Raw genomic sequence first — 17,056 nt, forward strand, 5'->3', positions numbered from 1 at the left:
GCGGGCGGGTGCACTGGAGGCAGGGGCTTGGCCCGGGTTTCCTCCTGGGGGGTGGGGAGCCCAGAACTCAGTGTCTCCGAGCAAAGGGGGTTGAATCCGCAACACCCCCACCCCGAGCAGAGGCCTGCGGCGGGGGCTTTGTGATTTCACTGGCTTGAGGCCCGCACCTGAAGCAGGGAAGATGAAAAAGCCCCTAAAATCAAGCAGGGTGGGTGCAGAGGGCCCCCTCAAGCCCACCAGGTTCCCCGGGCAAATGGTGCCGATCCGTGGGGCTCGAGTGGGGGTGGGGGGGAAGCAGCCTCCTGTCAGCCGTCACCGTGGCCTTGGCTTCGGCCTCTCCCCACCGGGGCGCCCTCCAGACTGCACTGCAAACCTAGGCCTTCAGCCTGGCCGCAGCCCGAGTTCAACCTCAGCTCTCTCTGGGCCCAGGCGCTGGTCCTAAAGTGAGCTGACATTCATTTCACATCCTGTGACTGCAGCTCACTTCCTCCACGTGGTGGGAGCGGTGTGGGGGCGGGGGCGTGAGGGGAGGACAGATTAGAAGGAAAATGTAGCGGGGCTGGGGACCTCTGGGATTTCCCAGGGGGTGGCTGGGTGGGAGGGAGGGTGCGGGAAGCTTTCAAAGGAGAGAACAGACGTGAATGAAGAAAAGGGAGGAGGCAGGAGGCAGTTAGAAGTCCCAGAAGTGGCGCCCACTGCGCCCCAGCAACGCGGAGGCCCCGGGGAGACTGTTGCCGCCTCGCAGGCAGGAGGTGGCCCTGGGGGAAGCCAGGCGGTACCCTGCCAGCTGAGTCGGCCTCGGTTTCCCCTACTCTCTGGGGTGCTAGTTTGGCCGGAGCTGCTGGTGAGCCTGGGAAGAGGAGTGAGGTCAGAGGAACAGGCCTCACAGGCCCCGGGGCTGAGGTGTGTGGGGGGGGGTCAGGTGGGGCCTGGGTTGGGGGTGCCCTGCCCTGCTGACCCCTCTTGTCTTTCCCCCACAGGTGGAGCCACTGGAAGTCCACACCGCAGGCAGCAGGAGTCTCCCTCAGCACCGGGATCTATGTCTAAGTTCTAACTCTTGCTTACAAAGACCACGATAATTCCTTCCCCAAAGCCCAGCAGCCCCCCAGCCCCGCGCAGCCCCAGCCTGCCTCCCACCGCCCAGCTGCCCGCCATGCCCTCCAGCGGCCCCGGGGACACCAGCAGCTCCGCTCCGGAGCGGGAGGAGGACCGCAAGGTGAGCGGCTGGCTCTGCCCAGGACCCCCTAGGACCCCAAACCCAGGGAAGGGGAGGGCCCGTCCCCGAGCAGTGACAGCTCTGGTGTGCTGAGCGCTGGACCGCGCAGCTCAGCCTTCGCGCTGGGCGGTGGAGGGGGGTGATGTCCCCCTTCGGGTGATGGCTGGTAGAGGTTCAGTCCTGGTGGTACGGTGGGAATTTGAACCACGTGATCAGGCTCCAGGACCCAGGCTTTTCACCTTCCTGGTGTCTGAGCAGAGGCTCAAGCCCTGGGTCTGTACAGTGTTGGCAGTCGGCCTTGCAGCGTGTCCCCGAACCCAGATTCCTTTCTGGATTGGCCTCCTACCAGCCCTGTGTCCTCGGGTTGGTCACTTTACCTGTCTTAGCTGCCTCTGCTTCCCCAGGGTATTCGGTAGCTTCTGGGAGGCCAAAGACAAGTTCAGGGAGGTTGGTAGATGTGAGGCCGCGTGAGGGCTCCCCCTCCCAAACAGGGTGACACCAGTCATCCTGGAGATGGTGATTTCCTGCCCCTCACCCCCACCCCGGGCTCTGAGTGAGTGTCACTTGTGACCATGGAGCTAATGACCTCCTTGTTTTCAGAGCCCCATGAGAGGTGACCTCATCACCCTCTGCTGAACTCCAGGATGAGCCTAAATCAGAGGAGATCCCAGCAGACCAGTAGGGATCCCTGCTGGGTCCCCACAGGCTGCCTTGGAACCTCACCAAGCCGTGTCCACCTGTAGGCAAAGCCACCCTGAACCCCCAACGTTGGGATTCTGTGTTCCCCCTCTGTCAGTGAAATGGTAAACCCCACCACCACCTTTCTGGGGAAGCTGTGCCAGCCACGGGCCTTTCTGGGGTGTCCTATCTGCCGTGCCCTGGTCCCCACAGTTTCCTCTGCCTGCTCCCCTTTTCCTGAGCAAGGAGCGAGGGGTGGTGATGCTTGGTTGGGGGTTATAGTTTGTCCTTCTGGAACTACAGTGGACACCTGGCACCGGGCATGCCCCCCCCCCCCCCCCGGCACTCTGAGGAGTGTCCCCTCTGCTTGGCCACCGTCAGGGGCGGCCCTGAGACCCGCTCACTGCTTACCCTCCCCCATGCGTACTCAGCTCCTTCCTGGGTTTGCTCATTCTTAGAGCCTGTTTCGGTTTTCTGAGTGGTTTCCATCCATGTGGTTCTTGGAAGCAGCCCTTGAAACAGGTGGGGCAAGGGCAGATGGCTCTAGTTTACAGGTGAGGACGCTGAGCCCAGATACTCAGTGGTGGGTCCAGATGAGAGCCTGGTGGGTCAGAACCTTTCTCGCTGCCCCGCCTGCGTCAGTCCTCGTGTGGACACACGCACAGGTGTGCGCACAAAGCGCAGGCACCTGCCTTCCCAGCCTGGAATCCGGCAGAATGCCCCGGTTGGGGGTGTATACGCAGCAAACTGGGGAGAAAGTGCTTGCCGTGGCCCACTGAGCCAGGCTTTCTAGGCGCTACCGGTCCCCTTTCTCTGACCCCCACAGAAAATAACAGGTAGTCCAGGTTATCCCGTGGGCCTTCTGGGCCACTCCTATCTCGGGCGGCGGTAGACCTACACCCTGCCACCACGGAGTCAGGGCCACCTGCAGCTGGCCACCTGTGCTCTTGAGTGGAAGCTATGGGTAATTCCCTTCCCTCCACCAGCTCTGCTTTGCTCCTCTGTTGGATTAGGTGACCCTGACCTCCCGACGTGGCCTGATGCCCTGACTGGTGCTGACACAGCTCCAGTCCACACGCTGGCAGGTGGGGAAGGTGGGGGGGACAGTCAGGCCGGACTCCTCTTGTTACTGAACTGTGCCACCCTGGATAGCAGAGGCCGTGGCTCCCTCACATGGAAAGCAGCAGGTCAGGCTCCCTGTGATGACAGTTCAAGATCGAGAAAGAGCACTGGACAGAGTCAGAAGTCCCCGGGCCCGGGCCTGAGTACGCCACTTCCTGGAGATGTGACTTCAGGCCATCCGGGCTTGCATTTGCTCAGCTGTGAAGTGGGGATCACGACTCTGGCTGTGCCTGTTTTACAGGGTGGTTGTGGAAGTCAGATGAGGTCACGGGCATGGAAATGCCCTGCAAACAGCAAAGTCTGGTCCAATTATGAGGGATTACGATTGCTATTATTATCTACCCATAGTAACTGTTCTGGCTCATGCGGCAACAAACACACACCCAAGCCCCAGATCCTGGTGCTGATAGAGCGGCCGATAGACGGGGGCTGGGGCATGGCGGGCGCTCCTCCCCAGCCGCCCACGCCCACAGCGCGCATGCCGGCTCACCTGGCACACCTCCCTGGCACCTCTGGGCTGGCTCCCACAGCTCCAGGGAGCCACCGGGGAGGGCGGGTAGAGACACAGCCGCCCACGCTGGCCCGAGAAAGCCAGGCCTGGGGCAGAGGTGCCTTGTCTGCAGAGGGGGAAGATGGGCTTGGGCTGCGGCCCAAGGAGCCTGGCAGAGTTGCCTGGGGCACCTGGCATAAAGGAACTGTTTGGTGAGCCAGAGGGAAGGGGTGTGGCCACGCACTGGCCCCTGCTCCACTGGGCCCCACGCCCCTTCCAGCCTCCTTCCCGGCCACGCCTCCATGCACCTTCCACTTGGGTACTTCCTGGAGCTGCCAGGCGTCTGTTTCTGTGGTTTCCTCTGCCCGGTGTGCCTGCTCCCTAATCTTCACTGCTCCTCTCTGATCAAAGCCCTTGCTTCCTTCTGTCGGCCTTGAATTATAGTTTGTAGTGGACACGCAGTTCTCAAAACGTGACCCCCTAAACCGGCAGCCCCAGTGGCCCCTGGAAAGGTTAGAAATGCAAATCAGAAACTCTGGGGCAGGGGCCCAGCAATCTGTTTTAACTAGCTCTCTAGGGGCATCTAGGAAGTACTGGTGTGGATGATATCCAGGGGGAGGGGAGGGCAGGGCCTGACTAGCCTCGAGTAGATGCTCAGGAAATACATAGCGGATAGCAGAGAAAGGGAAATGAGAGGGGTAAGACCCTCCCACAGAACAGCAGCCTGGGGCCTGGGTCAAGCAGGCTGGGTGCAGTGGTGGCTGAGGCAGAGTGCGTATGGCTGGGAGTGCATAGAGGGGTCTGCCCAGCACCTCTTCTCCCTGTGGCCTCCCCTACCTTGTCATCCGTATGTTAAGTGGGGAGGCTGGGACAATGCAGATTTGGGGTGGGTAGAGCTCTGGGGTTCTCTCCAGGGTGGGTCAGCTGGGTAGGTGTAGCCACATGGAGGGAGGGGGAGCTGGCCTTATGGGGGATGTGTGTGGGGCGGGGGGCACGTCCAACAGCAGGGAGGCCCGGAGCCAGGGTCCTGGCTTGCGGAGGAGCATGGAGGTGGGGTGTCAGGCCCTGCATGGAGGGGAGGGGAGGGGCAGAGGGAGCAGGAAGGGACTGGAAAGGCCTCCTCAGTTCCCCAAATATGAATCAGCGCCTGGCCACGAGTCCAAGCCCCAGGCTGGGCCCCCGATCACGCCGCTCCCCTCTTTCTTTCCTCTGGCCTCAGAAACACAACAGCCAAGATGCACTGAGTGCTATCTGCCAGGTGCTACTTTAAGCTCTGTGCTTTGCATTATCTTATTTCATTCTGACCATTGCTCCATAAGATAGGCTGTATTCTTTTCACCCTCCATCTTATTAACGACTAAATGGGTGCTTGGAGAGGTGCGGTCACTTGCCTAAGGTTACACAGCTCGTCAGTGGCTAGCAAGTGGGCTTGGAACCCAGGCAGAGTGTGCTCTTGGCTGCTGACCACCAGGCTGCCTCCTGCATGAAGAGGTAGAATGAGTGGTGCCTCCAAGTCGGGATAGCCAGGGAATGCCTTACTCCTCGCGACAGCGCTCTTGCCCCAGGGTGGGTGTTGGGGGCACTTCATCTCCAGTAAGAATTCACACACAAGTCTAGTGGGCACGATTGTGGGTATGTGCGTGCGCACACACACAGACACTCCAGACACACGCTGGTCAATGAAGACAGGGCTGTGGACACCCTACTTCTTACCATGCCTCCTTCCCTGCCTGTCTGCCTCCCTCCTGCACCCATTCTCTTTCCTTCTCTTCCTCTCTTTCTTTCCAGGTACCTCTCCAGGCACCTAGCACATAGTAGGGCTCCATAAGTCTGTCAGATGAACTAAATAAACATTCCTGTAAAGGAATGGGGATAGGAAGGTACGAGCCGTGCCTACCATCCGGGGGGGAGAAGCTGGGTGGAAGAAGCAACAGCAGTGGATGCATATTTGTGCTGGGGGAGCACAGTGAGTGTGCCCGTGTGCGTGTGCGTGTGTGTCCACCGCTGTGGCCGGGGCTCTCTCCTCCAACCCAAAGGCCTGGCCCAAAGGCCTGGCAAGTGCCGACTTCCCTTGGGCACTGACTACTTCCTGCATTCTGGTACACAAACTCAAGGGCACCCTGGCTAGGCTTCCCCTAGCTCCCCTCTGCATTGTTCTTGCTGGTCCACAGGTCTGTTGCCCACTCTGGGCACGCTCTGCCTTTATCACACTCAGATGCCCACACATCAATGCTTAGGGCCGGCTCTTTGCTTTATAATAGTCACTATAGGGGTTGTTTAAATAGCATCCCTCTTAATTCATGCAGACGGTAACAGAAAAGGTAGCTTTACCCTTACCTCTTCAAGAACACAGCTACGACTAAGGGCACATCCGTTTGTAGTTCAGTGGAGTCGATTAGATGCCTGGTCACGTAGAGTGGACGTGTGACGTAAACAATCCACCCCTGAGCCGACTGGGACCCATGTTTTAGGTCCTCTAAAATTCTTTACGTTAGATATGACAGGCGTACCTTGGAGATACTGCACGTTCCTTCCCAGATCCGCAGGGCAAAGTGAATACTGCAATAAAGCAAGTCAAATGAACTTTTTGATTTCCCAGTGCCTAAAAGTTACGCTTGGGCTATACCGTAGTCTATCAAGAGTGCAATAACGTGTCTAAAAAAATGTACAGACCTTAATTTTGAAACATTGCTAAAAATGCTAACCATCATCTGAGCTTTCAGCAAGTCGTAATCACTGATCACCATAACAAATAGAATGAAAATTTTTGAAAAATTGCAAGTTACTAAAACGTGGCACGAAGTGAGCGAATGCTGTCAGAAAAATGGTGCCGGTAGATGTGCTTGACACGGGGTTGCCACAAACCTTCAATTCATAAAACACGTGCTATCTGTGAGGCACCGTAAGAGGAGGTAGGCAGGTCAAGTTTAGGTAACCTGCAGTCACTACAGTCTTGAGAAGGTGTCACTCGGACTCTGGAGACAGACCTGTGTTTGCGTCTGGAATGCGCCGTGTGACTCAGCGGCATGGCCTCTGAGCGGGGAAAAGAGAGGTTTACATGGTGTGTTTTTAACACAGGGACCTGACGTGTTAGTCTTACGACTTATTTTGGATAACTAGCGAGCTTGCTCTCTACCTACCTACCTACCCACCCACCCATGTATTTGTCTACCTGCCTGTCCGCACACTGGTGGGGTAGGTGCACTGTAGCCCCCAGGATCTCAGGAGCTTGGTGTGACAGGGTGGAAAACGCAGGCGGGGTGTGGTGTGGGTTGAAAGTCCACTGAGAACCTGGCATGGGGAAGGAAGGTTATTCCTGGGTCCTCAAAAACAGGCCTGAGGTCCCTCTTCCCTTCATGCGTTGAATAGAAGCGACACTGAGGCAAGAGACAGGGAGCCCCAACTCCTGATGGGAAGGGCTGTGGCTACCTTCAGAAGCTCAGGTGAGGTTCCCTAGGTCCCTCGTGGCTTAAATGGTCAGGCTGGGGATGGAGCTCCTCCCTGCCAAGAAGCACGTCCCACAGAGCCTGGGCGGGAACAGCCGAGCTCGGCTTTGCAGAGGAGAAGGGCAGACTGGAGTGGGTATTCCAGGACGTTCGGGAAATGGGGACGATGCCCTTCCTTTCTGGCACCTGGGCCTGGTCGTGCCCTGCAGAGAGCTGCGGGGCAATGAGGGATATTGCTTGTGATCATCCCACTTAATGTCTGCACGCTGTGGTAGGGCATGTAAAGGAGCTTCCTTGGCTTGGCAACTAACTCACTCAATCCCGCAACAACCCAGGGGGCATCTCCTCGTCACCCCCATTTTAGAAGGAATGGAGGCATAGGGAGGCTAAGAAACTTGGCAAAGGGTCACATGGCTGTGAAGTAGTTTTACCTGGATTCTCTCCCTCTATAAATCGAGAAAAATCATGCCCCACGTAGCGTTCTAATGCCTCCAGAAAGGGGGTGCCTGGTGGGGTGGGGATGAGATGGAGCGCTATGTAGAGCTTGGGTGGGCTTGGGGTCCACGGAAGGGACACTCTACTGAGGTGCTTTTTTATTTATGTGTTGTCTCTCTCTAAACTGAGTGCTCTATTTGCTTATCTTTGTATCCAGCACACAATAGGTGCTGGATAAATATTTTTTGAGCACACCCATTAGCCTGGCCTCACGTTGGCCTTGAGGCCACGGAGGTTAACCTGCCGGGCTGCAGTGTGTTGGGTATGTGCTTAGTGGAGTCTCCATTCCAGAAGGCAGTGAGGCCCCATCATGGCACCCAGCTTGTCGGGGAGGGCTGCACCCTGGCAGGAGGGCCTGGAAAACCCCAGGCACCACCATTTTGAACCATTTGGGGTTTCCAAATAGCATTTATGGGGCACTGGAGCTGTGGGAACCTCTCGGGGGCATGGCCTTTTGGGAGGGATGGGGCCTTCCTCAGTATGTATAATATGAAGCAGACCGATGGGGCAGTGAATACTTGTCGAATACTGATGAATAATTGGAACAGAGGACTGATAGTTTGGGAGGTGACTGAGATCGTTAAAAGCAAGGGACTTTGGGGGGTATGTGCAGCCATTCCTGGTGCCACCGCGTGGCCACTCATGCTGCAGCCTCGTCCTCCCCGTGCGTCCTCCGACAGCGTGCCCTGCCACCCACCTGTCTGTGGGCCCAGCCTGGGCGTGTGGCACCTGTGAGCACATGTGCGCAGTGTGGTGTGCAGGGTCCTGTGGCTGTCACTCTGCAGAGCTGGGACTCGGGCCACCCAGAACGGGGCTGGGCCTGGCGGAGAGGCCAATCGGTTCCATTGAATTCCACGATCACAGACGGCCCCTGGAGGCCAGCCGGTCAGCTGGCCAAGGCTGTACGTGCCTCTTGTCCCAAAGGGTCTGGGCAAGTGGCTGGCTAGATCTGTCAAGTTCATCCCCTCAACTCAAACACCAACTTGAGACATCTGCTCAACGGATGCTGGGTCGGTAGCATCCTCTGTACGCTCTGGAGGGAGCACGTACATCTTGCCGGCTGTCTCTGGGTGGGACGTAGATCTCTTTAGGGGAGGGGTCCTGTGTCTAGGCGTGAGCCTCCTGAGACAGCTGTGTAGATACGCACATGTGAATGCCGGTGTGTGCCTTTACCTTGGATCGCCTGCACGCTCACGGTTTCCCTGTGACGCACACGGTGACACACGTCAGCAGCACGTGGCGTAATAGGGTGTAATGGCACGTGGCAGTGGAAAGACCCATGAGCTGGGCATCGAAAGATTGAAATTTTGGTTCTAAAGACCTTTTTTCCTGGCTCCCTGATCTCTGTAAGTTAGATAACCTCTCTGAGCTTCAGATTTCCCACCTGTGTAATGGAAAAAAAAAAAAGAATAATAATAATAATGCCGGCTCTGCTTTCTGTAAAGCAGAAGAATAAAATGAAATAATGTATGTGAAAATGCTCTGTTAATTACCACCTACTGTACAACTGCAAGAGATTATTATCGTCATAGCCCAGCTCATCAGAATGAGAAGTTGTATGTGGCTTAAAATAATCCATCCAGTGAGCTGGGTTAAAATCTAGGTCAAATCATAGCCTCAGAAGTTTAGAAAGGCTGATGGTAACTACCTAACCTAACAGGCCACCAAATGTGAAGGTGCTTTGAGAGCTGTAAAGAGTTACATAAATGTAAAGTGACATGACTCTGTGTAAGCCTAGAAAGTACACGTTAGTCATCCTGTTTCCTGATTTGAAATCATAAAGCTCAGGGCAGCACCGGAGCCTCATGCACAGTTATCTTCACGTAACTGTAGGTTTGTAGATTTGCATGTGTGCCTCTCTCGGTGTGTATGGAGTCACCTACTGAGAGTACCTACTATGTGACAGTCACTCATCAAGTGCTTTTGAGTGCCTGCCTCATGCTAGGCGCATCGGTCTAGGCTTTGGGGATGCCAAGGTGGATAAGACATAGTCCCTTCCCTCAAGACACTCACAGCCCATCCAGGACAACTGCTGGCCATTGCAGTGCTGGGTATTTGGTGCCATGGGGAGAAAGGACCTATGGACTCCGTCAGAGGAAGGGACCAAAAGGAAGGAAATCCAGGAAATTAGGTTGGAAAAGTAAGGATTTGCTGGTCAACCTGAGGGGGAGGTAGTCGGGACAGAAGGAATGGTCTGTGCCACGGCGCTGGGGAAGGAAGCAGCCCACTTTTGCAGCTGGTGCAGTCTGTTTACGGTGAGTGGGAGGAAGGCGGTGGGGAGGGGAGACCAAGGCGGCTGGCCAGATCCTGGGGGACTTCCTTCACACGGGCTAAGGAGCTTGGTTGGATCCTGCAGGCCCCTGGGAGCCCCCTCAGCAAGGGCTTAAGCTCTGCAGAGTGACATAATCAGCTTTGCATTTTGGAAAGATCAGAGAGCCGGTGTTCCTGAGTATCCCACTGCAGTGGTACCAGCCAGATGCTGGGCTTGGTCTGTAGCAGTGAGTGATGGCTGCAAATGCAGGGCACTGGGTTCTGCCTGGGGGTGGGGAGGGAGGGGGGAAGGGGAAGAGGGAGGGATGCACTTTTGTGAATAGTTCTGGTCAGGACGTGTAGAGTGGGAGTTAGTAGTTCTTCAGTGACTCTCATGTGTCAGCTCTTGATATATTACCTCATTCAATTGTCACGGCATCGCTGTAAGGTAGATATTATCAGCCTCGTTTCATAGGTGAGCAAAGAGAGACTCAGGTTAGATGGCTTGAAGTTACTAGTGACTCAAGAGCAGGACGGGAAGGCCAGCTCATCCCTGCCCTCTCCAAATCCCACCCAACTAGAATTTCTGTCCCCTTCCTGCCAACCCCCACTGTAGGAATTGACTAATTCAGTCCCCTTAGTTGAGTTGACAGATGAGGAAACCAACCTGGGCTCATGTCTGTTCCTGCTAAATTTGTTACTGTTTTCCAGCTGCTCCAAGTCACTGGGGATCAGATTCTTCCCTTTCAGAGTATTAGTGATGCTGCCTAATCAGGGCTGCTTACAGATTTGATAAGCATATTTTACATTCCTTTGCTCAACCCATCAGCAAAGATATTGAATGAAGCCAGCTCCGTGACAGATGCGAGAATGGACCTCTTGATACGCCTCCTTGAGGGGCACAGCCCTGAGCCATCTGTTCTCCTTCTCTGTGTGTCATCCCCCTGACTGTGTGTGTGGACTCAGGCAGGTCCCGAGCCGGAGGCCTTACCGCCCTTCTCCTTGCCCTGTGACATCACTACGTCACGGAAGAATGATGTGTTGGCCCCAAATAACATGCTTTTTACAAAGCCGTACTTAAGGGTCTGATGGAAAGGGCATGGGCCAGTTGTTACCCGGACCTGAGTTCGAGTCCCGACCCGGGCTCTTGGGGAGATTGGGTTTCTTCATGCACAACCCAGGGGTGAGGCCTGAATGCCGGACCGGGCGTATCGCACTTTGCCCTGCACCTGGGCCAAGGTACGGGCTCAGCATGTGGCAGCCTGCCCTGGTGATGTCCACACTTTCAACATGTCAGGACCTGGTCAGGTGGCATGGCATTTCAGGCATCCCACCCCTTCCTCCGGGGGTGTATTGCACTGAGCTGAATTCAAATGGGGGGAAGATACGTGGAACATCTCCTATGCGTCAGGCATAGCCAGTGTCACTAAGGGGCCAACTTACAGCAGTCTTCGGGTAGCACAGCAGTTGCCTCTCAGGGGCCCCTGAAGGCTTCTGCACGGGCTGCACCGGCCTCACGGGTCCTGAAATGTCAAGTGTCATTGTTTTTAGGTCATCGCAGTGTGGTGATTGTGGTTCCTTAGTGCCGTTCAGGGGCTCTGAATGACTTTCACTTCTCAGGTTAGTTCAGAGTAAAAGTTAGAAAACCAAATGAATCCCTCTGTAAGAAATGCAGTTTGTTAAAGAAATCATTCGTAGCCCAGAATTTCTGGGCGGTAGGAGTCTTTCCAGACCCCGTGGCCACCCAGCCTGACCCTGATCCACATCGGTGCCTCGTTCTTGCCTGTTGCCTTGTGCATTCCAGTTCCATGGGCCTGGCCGTGAGGAGTGGTCAGAGGCTTGGCTAGGTCTGGCCCAGTGCTTTCCAGGCAAATGCAGGGGCTGAGTAGGCCTCCTGCTGCCAGGGATTATGTAAGCCCCTCCTGTGGGGGGCATGCGGAACACTCACTGAGCGCCGGGCCTGTTCTAGGCTCTGGGAAGTCAGCAGCGGACAAAACAGACAAGGGGACAAAACATTGGTTCGGTCCTCTGAAAAACTTGAGAAGCAGGCAGAATGGACACCTTCAGATTCCCCTTTTATGGATGAGCAAAGTGAGGCTCAGAGAAGATGGTACTATAGCTAACGGATAAGCCGGGCTCAGCCCCATTTTGGTTTGCTCTAAGTCCTGCGCCTTTGCATGACTTCACGTTGGCTGTGCTTTGTAAACGCCGGGTTACCTGGTCAGAATGATTAAGATGTTGCCCAGTTAGCAGTGGTGGAGTCAGAACAAAAGCACTGTCTCCGCCTGAAATTCACTGCCATTCTGTAGCTTCGACTGAAACCTTCACAGAGACTAAGCTGCATGGGTAAGATTTCCTCTGTGATCCAAGCGATCGTTTCTTATACGGGGTATCTGCGAGGTCTCACCAAGGACAGCTCAGAGCCGGAGGGCTGGCCTCCCATGGGGGCACGTGCCCTGGCCCCCGCACTCAGGCCTCCCAGAGCCCTCGTGGAACCCTCCCCACCATCTGGCGGTCCACCTCTGTGGCCTTTCTGCTCTCACAGCTTCTCTGCCGTGTCTTCCTAAAAAGAGCCTGTCAAGGGTCTCTGGTCCTGGTGCAAACTCTCTCTTTCCACCCTGGACCCTCCCCTCCCGCCCACAGACAGGCAAACCACAAGCTATTTTGAAATCACAGAAAATGAAAGTTGAGTGGGATGTTGAGGGACATCTTGATTAAATCCACAGGGAACCTGTGCGCCTTCCCTTTCTCTTCTGTGGCACCAGCGCGGCTCTGGGTTGGCACCCTCCCCAGGGTGGACTGGGAAGCCATCTTTGGCTCCTGACATCATGGAAGGTTTGAAGAGCTGCCTGAGATCCCTCTGCCGGGTCAGGGTCCCTTTCTCCTTCCCCATCATTGTTTCTGTTTGTGATTAGTCATGCTGGAGCCGGCTGAGTCAGAAGAAACCCGTGGGTGGTTTGTGGCCAGGCTGGAGCAGTGAGGCAGGAGGACTTTCTAGGTTTGTGTCTCTGTGCTCCATGAGACGACAGTGCAGGGCCCGGCTCTGTCAGGTGCTGGGGGAGGTGGCTCACAAGACCAAACTTCTGGTCCAGAGCTCCATGAACGCAGGGCATCGAGATGAACCAAGATGGTGTCCCTGAGATGCTCCTGTGGGGTGACAGGCATTCATGGCAAATGCTTCAGGGCAGATACATCACAGTGACTGTGAAAGTCCTCCATTGTTTGCCACAGTCCCCATGCCAAGTGCTGCCCAGATTTCCAGTCGCCAGATTTACAATGTCGTGTCATGTGACTTTATGCTTTACAGGACAGGTGATTCATGAAATACATAGCTAATTTAACTTTTGTACTTGTGTAAGGTTGGTTTCATATAAATAAATTCCTATCCAGAAATACACTTTTTGTCAGAGCATGTGTTGTGACCCTGTGCTTGAGAAAAACGTGATCGCCAGGAAGGAGAGCGCCACAGCGCTTGGGGCAACAGCGTCTGCCCTCAAGTCTTCCCCAAGGTTTTGCTTAAATGGGACTCTGAGGGGCAGCTTGAGCTTTGCCAGGCAAGAAATGGATGAAGATCGTCCCCACCGGGGAGGAACAGCCTGGCACGACCCCGAGAATGTGGCTGTCACGGGGGTGGGTGGGACAGGGGAGGAGGCCTCTTGGATCCAGCCCTGGCTTCACAGGCTGTGTCTGTACCCGCAGGAGGGAGAGGAGCCGGAGGAGGCTCGTGGCAAGGAGGAGCGGCAGGAGCCCAGCACAACCGCACGGAAGGTGGGGCGGCCTGGGCGGAAGCGCAAGCACCCCCTGGTGAGTGTCATGGCATCCCCTCCCCCCCAGCGCGCGCACACACGCACGCGCACGCACGCACTAAACAGCAGTGACGTGTGTCCTGCGGGGACCAGGGGGCGTTAAGACTCGGCAATGCGGTGCACGCCTGCGGGTGCAGAGCTCGCTGACATTCCCTGTCCTTTGAACCCTACCGCCACCCTCACGCTTTCCTGTTTTCTACACTGAACTGGAAACCCCTAGAGACCAGAGGATTTGCGCTGCGAGTCGTGGCGGAGCTGGGACTTTTCTGGAAGGGCAGTGGCAGTAAGAGAGCCTGAAACGTTCCCCAGGCCAGGCCTGTGGCTTTGACAGCAGGACTTGCTGTTCCCTGGCCAGCCTGCACAGGCCCCTCCCCATCCACCCCCCACCCTGGGCTTCAGCCCCACCTGAGGACCCGGAGGAAGGGAACCCAGGTCTGGACGTCTGATCCAAGTGAGTAGGAGAGCTGCAGGCTGATGGGTCCCTTCAGAAGAAATAAGTAGAGGGGCTCCTGGGTGGCTCAGTTGGTTAAGCGTCCGACTTCGGCTCAGGTCATGATCTCGCGGTTTGTGGGTTCGAGCCCCGCGTCGGGCTCTGTGCTGACAGCTCAGAGCCTGGGGCCTGCCTCAGATTCTGTGTCTCCCTCTCTCTCTGCCCCTCCCCTGCTCATGCTCTCTCTCTCTGTCTCTCAAAAATAAAATAAACATTAAAAAAAGAAGAAGGAGAACCTGACGCTGTTTAAGTGTGGGCTACAGGGCCAGTCCCAAGCCCAGGCTTCTGGGGGCCATAACCTCTGAGTCTAGGGAGAGTCCCGGGGTTGCCCAGCATGAAGAATGCTCCAGAGGGCATGCCCTGGGGGCTCTAAGAGCTGGCCTGCCTATGCCTTAGACTCAGAGGCAGAGCAATAATTATTTGCCAGCACCGAAGACAGCTGGTTCCTTTCTTTCAGTTCCTTCCAGCTGAGAATGGGAGAGTCAGAGCAAGTAGGCAAGGGAGGGCTGGGAGCTCAGATTTGTAACTCAGCCCATCAAGGAAATGTTCTCAGCAGGGCAGGGTTTTCTCCCTTGGGGGAGAGAGTCGGGGTGAATGGTGGCCATGGTGAAAAGGACAGCAGAGGGAGGGAGGCCTGCACCAGGGGGAGGGGAGGGGAAGTTCTTAGAGCCAGGAGGTTTGGGCACCTGTGGGTACCAAAGCGTACACTGCCAATTCTGTTTGGAGATGGGGGGGGGGGGGGGGCAGAAGTTAAGTCGTTTAATTGGTAAGTAATTTTAAGTATTTTAATATTAAAGCAAACATGGATATTTTATGGCCTGTGATGAAAAATTCACATGAAGTTGAAAGATAAAACAGGGGACTTCAAAGGAATTTCCAGCTTGCAGCAGACTCCAGGCTGTACTCCCAGATTCCCAGGGTGCCCCTCCACTCTCCTTCCCCATGGGCATCTGGGAGAAGGTGGAGGGCCCCAGTGCAGGCTGGAGGGAGGGGGCGGGGAGCCAGGCTGAGTTAGAGCCCACCAGTTATTCCTCACCTGCACATGTGGCCATGATCTGTGGCCGAGAACTCGGCCCCCACCCCCCATTCAGGCACACCTGGGACAAGAATTACCACCTATAGCAAATAAAGACCTGGCAACCCTTTGCTCATCCTTGTGAGTCCCCGGGACCAGAGGGAGGGCATATCACTGAGAGGGGAGGTGAGGCCCCCGGGAGAGAAAGTGCAAGGCAGTCAGGGGCCGGTTTGTGGAAATGTGTCCAGAGGTGGACGAATGCGAGGGAGGAGGGGCAGGGCCAAGTGGGTGAAGGGTCAGTGGGTCGTATGCCCTCCCCACCCCTGCCTGGAACAGGGGCTAGTGTGGAAGGAAAGGCACTGTCTTTAGACTATAACAGACCCGGGTTTAAATCCTGGCTCCACCACTGACCACCCGTGTGACCTTGAAGAAGTCACCGCCTGAACCTCGGCTTCCCCCTTGGAAAAATATTGATGATAAGGATTCACTCCTCCTAGATGCCTGTGGGAGTTAAATTGGTGCAAGCACTGGAGAGCCAGGGCTTAGCAAAGGTCGGTCTTCCCTTGCCCGGCCAAACCTTTCCTCTTTAGGAGGCTACAGCAACCTCAGTTTGATAGAAGAAACAGATTTACTGCTTACCAGCTGTGTGACCTTGAGCAAGTTACTGAACTTCTCTGAACTTCTGCTGCTCCATCGGGAAAACTTAACCGCCAGGAACACTTGTCCTGTCCACCTCCAGGGATGCTTTGCAAACAGCCAAGTGGATCCAAAAGGGCAGGGCAGACAGTGGAATAAACCTGCTCCTGTGCGGGGGTCCGTGGGGCCGGGGTCTACCAGATCTTTCGGGTGGGAGCCAAGCATTGGCCTCTCGGCAGCCCTGGTGAGAGGCGGTGCAATACTGTGCAGGTCACAGTCTGCATGTGGCCCAGCCCATGCCCTAGTGGACATCTGCAGCCCCCGGACTCTCAAGAGAGGCCCCAGGATGGGAGAGAGACCATGGGGACGGCAATGCTGACAGGGGGACAGAGGGCTGAGGCAGCTGTTGTGAAAGGGACCCCTTGTACTCTGGGGCAACAGAGAAGAACTGACCCCGGAATAAAAGCTCACAGGCCTTCCCAGGCAGCAGGCCCCTGGCCCCCGGAGGGAGCCTGTGGGGGGCAATCGGGGAAGTTTGTGCAGCCACTAGAGGTCGGCTCCCAGGACGGAGCAGGTGCTTGCCCTGGCCTCCTCGCCTCCCAGCAGAGGAGCAGAGCCGGAGGGCTTCGTGGGGACCCGGTACAGCGGCAGCCCTGGGGACAGACTGACCAGAGAGCTTTGAAGCAGCCGAGCCTGTGTCATCCAGCTAAGCCTGGAAACAGGAGGGAGCCTGGCTCAGATCCCGACAGGTGGCACGGAGGGGGAAGTGCGGGGAAGCTGAGCGTGAGAGCCAGCTGCAGCCGGGGTCTTAATTTGTGCATGTCCCGTGCTGAACAGGGAGGGGTGAGGTACGGCCACTACTGTCCCCACTCTCGCCTGGCCCCAAGGCTAAGAAATCATTGTCTGCCTTCCCGTGTTGTCCACAAGGCCTGGATCTCTTCCACTCATTCCTGCTCTGGCATCAGCCTCCTGGCTGCACCCTCACCCAGACCAGACCCCAGCTGCCCCCAGTATACTTTGTAACCCCTCAGTGACAGATACTTCACACCCACTGAGCACCTACCAGGGTGAGGAGGCCACACTGATAAACAAGACATACCTTTCAACCTAGTGTGTTAGAGAGAGGGGGCCCCGTGCAGTTACAGGAAATACTGTCCACGGTACTTTTGTGTTCAGGAATCTTCATTTCTTATGGGACAAGGTCTGGAATGCTCCATCTGGCCCCTCTCCTGAACCTGCTCTGGTGCTCAGCGTCCACTGCTTTTGTCATAGAAACACTGTCTTCCAGCTGCTCCCTGAGCACACCGGCCACATTTCTCTCACTACCTTGGGGGCTTGGTCCACAGCCTTCCCTTCTCTCCCCGGCCCCACCGTCATAGCCCATCAAAGCCTGTCCTGCAAGGGAAGCCCGC

At 56.1% G+C, this 17,056-nt stretch overlaps 1 protein-coding gene across 1 annotated transcript in view; it reads left to right on the forward strand.

Annotated features, from left to right (window-relative positions):
* DNMT3A (DNA methyltransferase 3 alpha) overlaps nt 1-17,056 on the forward strand; it is a 98,736-nt gene that overhangs the window by 25,529 nt on the left and 56,151 nt on the right. The window contains exons 2-3 of the mRNA XM_042982359.1: nt 981-1,216; nt 13,397-13,501. Of these exons, the coding sequence (XP_042838293.1) occupies nt 1,154-1,216; nt 13,397-13,501 (168 nt within the window). The 5' untranslated portion in view covers nt 981-1,153. The remainder of the gene's footprint in view (nt 1-980; nt 1,217-13,396; nt 13,502-17,056) is intronic.

The sequence above is a fragment of the Panthera tigris genome, chromosome A3, assembly GCF_018350195.1.
Source record: "Panthera tigris isolate Pti1 chromosome A3, P.tigris_Pti1_mat1.1, whole genome shotgun sequence".
Classification (NCBI taxonomy): Eukaryota; Metazoa; Chordata; class Mammalia; order Carnivora; family Felidae; genus Panthera; species Panthera tigris.